Genomic DNA, 9,834 nt, shown 5'->3' on the forward strand with positions numbered 1-9,834 from the left:
ATAATAATTCTACTAGAGGAGATCCTATTACAGGAATAGCCTCAGGCACACCAGTCACAATTTTCACTGCCCAATAACCAAATAAAAAAATTATTTCATAAAAATATCACTTCACATCACAATCATTATTATACCAAAACCAAATAAGATTTAATTTATAATAGAATATGTATTTAAAATGTATTATAAAGGAATACTTATTATAAAAATATATATATTTATAATTAAAGATTAATTTATGATATAGCAAAAAAATATATAATTTTTTAAATTAAAAATCAAGAGGAAACTTTATAACTGGAATAATTTAAAAAATGTAACAAATATTTATTTATTTTAAACAAAACTGAATAAAAAAAAATAAAATTTATAAAATTTGTATCTTTAAAAAATGCATCCTCTAACAAAAAAAAAAGCAAGTTTAACAATGAAGACATACATACTAGTGACTTACCACACCACGGTAGGGGCACATGGGAAGGAAAAAATTAATAGTAGAAGGAGGTGGTCGAGTGTAAAGTGCACACCTGATCTATGTGGAGGCCAAATTATTAACAAAAATGAGTCAACAATGGTAGAATCAACACTTCTCTTCACCGGAGAGCCCAATCATTCCTAGGAACCTACAAACAAAATGACTTGCAATAAAAAGTAAAATCGATTGAACAAGAATATATCGAAAAATCAAATCTGTAAAAATAATAAAGAAAAAACCAACAAAATGAATGAGGTAGAAAATGTTATTGGTTTGGGAAGGAATTATTAGGTTTGGTAAAAAAAAATGATGTGGTAAATACCAAACCTGAAAAGTGCCTAAAAGTTTCTAAGTTCAAAAAAAGGTTAAATTAACCTAGGTAGTTTAGGAAAATTAAGTATATTTTAAGGGAAAAAACCAACTTTAAGAAACAAATAGTCAATCCTAGTTTATATCACTATTCTTGATCCAAGGGTGAGATCGATTTAAAAAAAATATAATTTAGTAATGAAAATACTTAATTTTAAAGAAAATCTTTAATGATCACTGGATGTAACGACAAATTTACAAAGTAACAAGTGTTTAAATTGAAAAAAAATGTTATTAGATAATAAAATTTTACTGAAGAAAGTAGAAAATAATAACTCACTCTTATAGTATGTTAGAATATTGAAAATATGCAAAAACATTAGCAAGTGCTTAAATTGAAAAAAAATGTTATTAGATAATAAAGTTTGTTGAAGAACGCAGAAAATAGTAACCAACTCTTATAGCATGTTAGAATATTGAAAATATGCAAAAACATATAACAATATAAACGAATTTGAACTTTACTAATCAAACCTCTTATCTAGTATAGCAGCATTTAATTTACATTAGAAAAAAGAGAGGACAACATATTTGCATGGTAAAATCCCAAATGGGGAAAATATCCAAGGGAATGTAATAATTGTCTCTACTATCTTGATAAATCTACAATCTTACAAAGAGCACCACCACAAATACTTCACCACTTTATAATGATAAGACTATGATATATTTTCTTTTGTGTTTTACAGGAACCCATAAGCTATATTATATACAAAGATGTATTGAGAAATTACATTCCCATAACACATGTGGGATAATGTAATATCAACTCTTTAATAATAAATTATTACAAGGTTATTTTACTCCATGATGAATGTGCGATATACCTCTTTAACATAAAATTGGAGCTTCTTTTGAAATAACTTAGAAAATATTATCTTCCAAAGTGACATATTTCAACAATAATATTATCGTAATTTATCTTCATAAGTAGGGATATTCGTACCTTATATGGTGTTGTTTGAACAAATATAACATAGGAATATAAGTTAATGTTTCTCTCAACCTACAACCAAAATAATTGAATAATAGTTAGTTTCCAACAAATATCTATAAGATAAGTGTTCTTGAAAATTATTATAGATTATGTCTCTCCATTATTTTATGAATTTGTCACAAACATGTTGACATACCATAGACTGTGACTTCACAAAAGATCTCATTTAGAGAGATGTATACCTACTACGTTAGAGATAGAAGACTCAATTTTTTTTACAAAACTAATATATGCAAGGACCCATAGAAGAGTACATAGTAGAAAATAACCTAAGAAAGGTCAGTACTAATCAAGATTTGTGTAGGTTATTCCATAACTATGATTACTAGAAATTGTGATAATGGACCATGTGAACAAATGAGTCATTAAAGGACTAGTAAGTGCTTTATTTTTTACCAGTGACAAAGGTGTTGGTGAGGCGTGCATAAGTAGAGAATAAATATGGGTATTTAGGACATATGAAGTTCCTTCCTTTTATGATGTTACAGTTTCTCAAACCACGTGATTATCCTTTTCAAAAAATACACCTAAATATTCATTGCTAGGAAAATACTATGTAAGAATAGAATATATATAAATTGAACCACAATATGAGCAATAATCCACTAATAAAAATGCTTCACAAAAATTTGTATTCACCTCCAATTAAGTAGTTCTAAAGCATAGAAGGTGATGTTAAACTCAAGTCCATTACTCTCTTTTCTGATACTAAAATCACATAAGATATATTTTTAGATCAATAGGGAAGAAACCAAATTAAGAAGAATATATGCCATTGATTTACCACTATGATGCGACATTCAAACTTGTGCGTTGCAAGACATATTTCACTTGCAACATTAGAACAAGTGTTAAGTGCATAGTGTCATGACCCCATGACTTCCTATAGATAAAAGGAAGCTTGTGGGTGCACCATGAACTCTCAAGTGTGCAACACTGACATGTTTCACAACTACCTAGTGTAGCACATTATTAATCCACTTAGACTATACCTCAGAATACATTACCTGTGTCAATATCTATATTATATTTAAGTTCAAAATTTCATCAATATAGAGAAGTAATAAAATTAGCACATCCACTCTAGCTAAATTCATCCATTAACAAAACTTGAGCATTATATCTAAAATATTAAAGCATTAACATCATCATACACATACATAAGATCATACCGAATAGCCCTATGGCCTTTTTATTTAATAATAAAACACAAAGTAGTATGATTTATTGAGGAAATGGCTCAGCCTCTAAGAAAACATAGCCAAAAACATAGAGAAAATACTACAAAGCCCTTTTCGCAACCGTAAGAACTCACCGGGTTAGTCGACACCCTACTCAATGATGTCATCTGTATGAAGCTTTAGGGAAGCTGGCGCAGATAAAAATTTTTAGATCCCATCTCCTTAACTGTGACCTTGGGGTTGGGCTAGTATAATAACCACCCTCTTTCTTCCTTAGTGGGGTCTAGGGATGGTAAGGAGGTATCTTACATACCAGTAGTGAATGTGCATAGACTGAACAAATGATATAGGGTCTACACTCTCAACAAACACAACTTACATCTAGAGGACCCTTGAAAGTTTCTTTTCTAAATATTATCCCATGTAGGGAAAATTTTAGGGCTACTATTCGCGGGTGGGCTAATATTCCATGAATTTTACAAAAAAAAGATTCACCGATTTCCTTTTTTCTAAAAATGAATTCGCCCAAATTTTATAGTATAAAACCATTTAACCTTAAAAATCGCCAATATAATATATTGTTTAATATAAAATAATTATAAATCTAAACACGTTTACAAAATTATAATCAAATATTTTAAAATTTGGATATTAGGGACTAGTACGATTCCCCAAGGTTTCTAAACTTTAAGATAAGCTTCCATCCTTAAAATTTTCCCTGGTCCAATGTTAGTTATTTTTTTTGTAATAGTAGGGAAAAGGAGATTGATACATTGGGCCAAAAGTGTTGTTTCCGGATTTTAAGCCAAACTTCCTCAGTAGGTTGCTCATGATATCATGCTTCTAATATGTTTCTTTTATTGAGAAGATGCTCTTGGAACTATACCCATATTTTAACTTGTCCTCTTGAGGTGAGATTGGGATTTTGTAAAGTTGTAGGTTATTCCAAAAGTTAAACCATATTTTTCCAACCGGTTTGGCGTGTGAGTTGTTTGGGGTGATCCATTTCCTTCATCGGTAATCATTGAGTTCCTCTACCCAATAGTCATTTATTGTGACTCTGCCCTAAGCCATCATTTGCACTCTCATTTGTTCTAGTTCCCTCTAGTCCTCAAGCTTTGCAAGTTGTTGCCATGCATCTGGCCAAAAAAGTGTTGTACTCCCATTCTTCACTTCCTAAAAACAGTGCTTCTAGATCAATTCCTTGCCTTTCTTGTCAAGGGTCCAAATCGATGATTCAGGGCTAGAAGCATTCAATTGTATCAACTACTAAGGGGGGGTGAAGGGGCGTATTTGCATGTCCTGAGAGTTTTATAGAGATCCATCCTTCCTTGAATCCACTACTACCAAATTTTAGCTCCCAGAACTATGATTATTGTGGAAGGGTTGCTCAAGCTAAGTCATCAATAACATAAGTCAAATAAGATATGACAAGTAAGTAGCAAGAGATGATTGTTTTGCTACAAAATTTGTTACTTCAATGAATTCATGTCCAATTGAACAGGTTAAGTATATAGTTAGGTTAAGAATATAGTTGGCTAACTACTTCATTCCCGTGCGAAAAAAAATCTCCGCCTCAAATTCCAGGCATGTTTGATATTTTCAGCTTCGGGGAAAGAGATTAATATGTTATTTTTAATTTGTTTTTTTAATGACCATTTTTCCATTTTTTTCCCTTCATATCGTGAGATACATTACTATGCTTTTATATGGGTTTGTGGGAAATATTATAAAAATTAAAGTTCGTGATTTAAGTTTTTTAATATCACACCATTATGATTGGTTATGCAAGCAGTCATAAGGATTAGAAGTTTATTCTAATTATTACTATTCTATTATCAATTATTATTATTATTTTTTATTTTTATTAATATTATTAGTTTTATGTTTACTAAGTTTATATTTAAAATTTAATAAGCATTTATTAAATATAAATTGATATGTAATTATTGGCATTATAAGAGATATTGTAATACATATCTGTATGGGTAATTTTATGAAAATAATATTTATGTTTTTTAGTATTGAGATTGACTATAAAGGTGAATTTCTCTGTAGAGCATCCAGGTAAAGATATGATAAAGACATCATTTTGGGTGATAGATTACTTGAAATATTGTAGTTGTATCATCATTAAATAAGTTAATATGCAAGATAAACAACAGGGTATTATTTGGGCAAGTGGTTTGTACAACAATTGTGAACATTTATTCTTGAGGCCTTTAAAGAAGCATTTGTGTTTAGTATTTTTGCAAACTACATATCTATTGTTTAAGACATAAAATCTATATACTGAAAATCATAGAGAACTTTAAAGTGCCATTACAATACTATAATATTTTTGGAATTTGTCTTCATAAGTAGGGATATTCGTACATTGTACGGTAATGTTTGAACAAAAATAAGATAAGAATACAACCATGGTTAGCTTCAGAACTTCAGAATATAGTATTTTTCCAATATATTAATGTTTCTCTCAACCCACAACCAAAATCATTGAGCGACATTTGGTTTCCAAGAAAAGTGTATACGAAAAGGGTTCTTGCAAATGATTATGGACCATATCTCTCCATTATTTTAGGAATTTGTGAAAAAAATGTTAGACATGACATATATGAGGGCTTTTTCCTCTTCCATTGTGAAATATCCTAGTTAGAGAGTATGTTTGTAAAAATAAGTAATTTTGAAGAGGTATGTCTACTATGCTGGAGGTAAAAGACTCAATCAATTTTACAAAACCAATATATGCAAAGACCCATAGAAGAGTTTACATACTACAAAAGAACATAAGAAAGGTGAGCACTAATCATGATATGTGTATGTTATGCCATAAGTATGATGGTGACTTTACTAGTAATTGTGGTAATGGACCATGTGAACAAATGAGTCATTACATATCTAGTGAGTGCTTTATTTCTGATTAGTGACAAAGGTTTTAGTGAAGTGTACATATGAAGAGAAGAAGCAAGGGTATCTAGGACATACAAATTTCCATACTCCTATGGTGTTACAATTTCGTCAAAACACATGACTATCTTTTCCACAAAATACACCCAAATAGTCATTGCTAGGAAAATCCTAAATATGATTAAATTGTATATAATTCGAAGCACAATTTGAAGAATAATCCACAAATTAGAATCCTTCACAAAAAACTTCATTTGTCTCCAAATTAAAGTTATTTAAGAGCATAGGAAGTGATGTTCAAATTAGTGTCATTATTCTTCATGTTGGTACTAAGAAAATACGAGCTAGATTTAGAGCTCAATAGGAAACAAACCAAATTGAGAAGAATATATGTCACGGATTTTCCATTATTATGTGACATTTAAACCTATGAATTAAAAGAAATATTATACTTTCAAAAAGGAAACAAGTGATAAATGTAGAAAGACATAACCTTACATTTGAAAACTTAAGCGAAATCATATCGAAACTTGATACATATGTATTATATATAAAACAAAAGTAAATAAACTTCTACCAAATGCATAAATCAATCTCAATCTTATTGAAATAAATTAGAAATTTCCTATTACACTTCACCTATACACAACACAACACAACCCATCACATCCCATCCCATCCCATATCAATCTTATTAAAACAGGTTATAAAAAACAACATTCTCTTAATACATTATCCATCCCATCCCCATTCCCATCCCCATTCTCCTAATTAATCTAATAATTTAAGAATGTAGATGAAAAAGTTTCTCCTAATTAAGCTAATACTTTAAGAATGTAGATGAAAAAGTCAATGTGCTTTACGTTAAAATAAGAATGTAGATGAAAAAGTCAATGTGCTCTACGTTGAAATAATCTATAATTATGCATGAAAATCGTGAAAAGAAATCAATATACCTTACATTAAAACACCCTAGAGTTACTCATGAGAATGAGAATGAAAATGAATCTAATTCAATATTTTTTTAGATTGAAGTAGTTTATGATCTTGAGAATGGAGACGACTATGTGAACTTTTTTTACATTGAAATAGCCTATAGAATTTAAATGATTGATGGAGACAATAAGTCCTATATTATCTTTACGACTTTTAACTTTTCAACTCCTTTCACCTTTCTTAGTCTGGTATTTTTGAGATATTATTTATGAAAAGAATTCTAATCAACAATGTCCTCTCCGCTCATGTTAATCCTCCTTTGAGGTTAGCACCAAGCGATGCATCTAATAAATTACCACAAAATTAGGTATGCATCTAATAAACTCCCTCAAAACTATGGCACACTAAAACATGGCGTACTAACATGTAGGCAAATTCACACAAGACAAATAGAAACTCCCAAATATGAGGATGGCCAACTTTGCAAAATATTTTAAAAGTTAGATGTTTGAGAAAGGCAAGAAAACATCCTGGAAGAGAAGCTGATAGGAGAATAAAAGATTGAGTTACTAGGTTGCAATTTGCATGCTTTTCTACATCAAATATATTAAAACTGTCACATTTTGAAGAGTGGTTTTGAACATATTATGGAATCCATATCCCTCATTACCTTATCAATCGAAGCGAAGAATGGTCAAAATGAGAACGGTTTTAAATTTGGAAGCGTGAGATCACGCAGGCAAACCTAACCTGTTGAAACTGCCAACATAATCATCTATCTCCGTGACAATTGACTTCTGGTTCCTCCGATAACATTACAATACTTGCAATGAATCAATAAATATCAAACGATTTTGATCGCTGGCAGACTGAGGCCGCTTGGAACACGAAAATAAATTTCTTATCTCATGCAATGTGTGTCAAATAAAAATATATAGCTTACAAAAACAATCAATATTGCGTCAATATTGAGAATGTGAACAAATACGTACCATTCGTATGACACAAGATTCTAGCTTCACAATCCGTTAATAATGAAACAGCAGACCCACACGGTATTAGTAGAATTTCATATATTCGTGTGCACCCACATTACATTCAGCTCATGCTCTAATCGCATTGCTATAATAACGGGCGTCTTCATCTGAACCTGCTCACTATTCTCACTGCTGGAGTTCGCTAAGAAATAGAGGAGATATTATTCAGCACTGCAATGACGTCGAAGCATTTGATTACAGTGGCACTCAGAATCGTGAATTCTCTTCTGCTTCTGGCGTTTCTAAGACCTACATTGGCGCAAAATAGCTTGCTGGTCGGATTCTACAACGCAAATTGTTCGCAAGCAGAATCAATAGTGCGGGGAGTAATAACAAGCCACTTTGCTACCCACAATTCCCTTCCTGCTGCTCTCCTGCGGATGCATTTTCATGACTGTTTCGTAAAGGTAAGCTTGCAGTTCTCTAGAAATATAGTGATCTCTTTCAGATGCAACGTTTATAAATATGAATTGAATAGTTTTGCTGAGCGTGGAATTAATAAATATATATGTTGTTGAAGGGCTGCGATGCATCAATTCTGATTGATACGGTGGGGGAAAACGAATCGGAGAAAGATGCAAGTCCCAACCAAACTGTGAGAGGATTTGAGATAATCGATGAAGCAAAAGCCAAGCTCAAAACTGCATGCCCCGGCGTTGTGTCCTGCGCTGATATAATTGCACTGGCTACGAGAGACGCCGTATTCTTGGTATAGTATCGGAACATTAAATTTCAGATTTTTAAGGCGTATTTTGATTTTAGTTTGACAGTTGAAATGTATGTTCATGGCATATTTTGGCATATTTAAATGATGTTGATTATGTGCTTATATATTTTGATTTAAAAGTTAAGATTTAGAATAAACTTTGTTTCATCTCTCGAGTTTAAGTCGATCTCTCAAAAGTTCATAGACATTAAATTTGATATAAAGATTATAAGTGGTTAATAATTTTAGATTAATTACTAGCGATAGGCTTTAATTTGCAGTATTTATCAGCGATTTCTATCAGTACTGACAAAGCCTGTTGACTTTATCGACAGGCAGGAGGGCCTCAATACAATCTACCAACGGGCAGAAGAGATGGAAGGATCTCCTCAATAGACAATGTAGATTTACCCGGCCCCAGCTTCCAAGTTTCTCAGGCAGCTGCAGCATTCGAAAATAAGGGTCTCACAATGCAAGACATGGTCATTCTCTTAGGTACGTATTATCAAATTATACTAAATATTTAATAAACATAATCTGGCCGTTTAGTTTACTTAAAAGTGCAATGGAGTGAAGTGTACTCTCCGTTCAATTTCAGGGGGGCATACCGTTGGGGTCGCGCACTGCAGTTTCTTCAGCAACCGACTGTACAGTTTCCAAGGAACCGGGACGGCGGATCCGTCCATGGATCCAACCTTAGTGGCAGTCTTGAAGAATGTTTGCCCGTCACCGACCTCGTCTTCAACACAGGACCCCACCGTATTCCTCGACCAAAACACATCGTTTGCTTTTGACAACAGCTACTACCAACAACTACAGTTAAAGCACGGAATTCTGCAAATTGATGAAGAGCTGGCCTCTGATGGATCAACAAAGGGTATCGTAACAAGGTTGGCCTCTGATGGAACTACATTTAGTAAGAGTTTCGTTGGTGCCATAATAAAATTGGGGAACACCGAAGTATTAACGGGCCAGAATGGAGAAATCAGAAGAAATTGCAGAGTTGTGAATCCGGTAACTTGAAAGAAGAGGAGATCCTCCAAATTGTAATCGGAGATAGTTTCATCTCCTCAATAAAGACGAGAGAAGGGAGATCCGCCGTTTCAAATGATTGTAAGACAGATTCACGTTTAAAATAAATGGGAAGCACAGTAATGGCACCCATAAGCCTTTCCAATTCTCGATTATCTTGAATAATGAATGATACAGGAGAATTTTCAAATAGC

The 9,834-nt window shown here is 32.3% G+C and overlaps 1 protein-coding gene across 1 annotated transcript; it reads left to right on the forward strand.

Moving 5' to 3' along the window:
* The first annotated feature begins 8,078 nt into the window (after positions 1-8,078).
* LOC149252620 (peroxidase 57-like) lies at positions 8,079-9,631 on the forward strand. Its single transcript, XM_089454211.1, has 4 exons — positions 8,079-8,309; positions 8,423-8,611; positions 8,944-9,103; positions 9,207-9,631. Exons 1-4 carry the CDS (start codon positions 8,079-8,081, stop codon positions 9,629-9,631), a joined length of 1,005 nt encoding a protein of 334 aa, XP_089310337.1.
* Positions 9,632-9,834: the final 203 nt, after the last annotated feature.

Source organism: Pinus tabuliformis, chromosome 7 (assembly GCF_031772625.1).
Source record: "Pinus tabuliformis cultivar Carrire ecotype Pingquan chromosome 7, CPIR1, whole genome shotgun sequence".
Classification (NCBI taxonomy): Eukaryota; Viridiplantae; Streptophyta; class Pinopsida; order Pinales; family Pinaceae; genus Pinus; species Pinus tabuliformis.

Bases quoted from the DNA above. Each gene is read 5' to 3' on its own strand.
- LOC149252620 (XM_089454211.1), top strand. From the start codon at position 8,079: ATGACGTCGAAGCATTTGATTACAGTGGCACTCAGAATCGTGAATTCT. The intron at 8,612-8,943 runs GTATAGTATCGG...CTTTATCGACAG, and splicing joins CGAGAGACGCCGTATTCTTG to GCAGGAGGGCCTCAATACAA. The intron at 9,104-9,206 runs GTACGTATTATC...GTTCAATTTCAG, and splicing joins AGACATGGTCATTCTCTTAG to GGGGGCATACCGTTGGGGTC.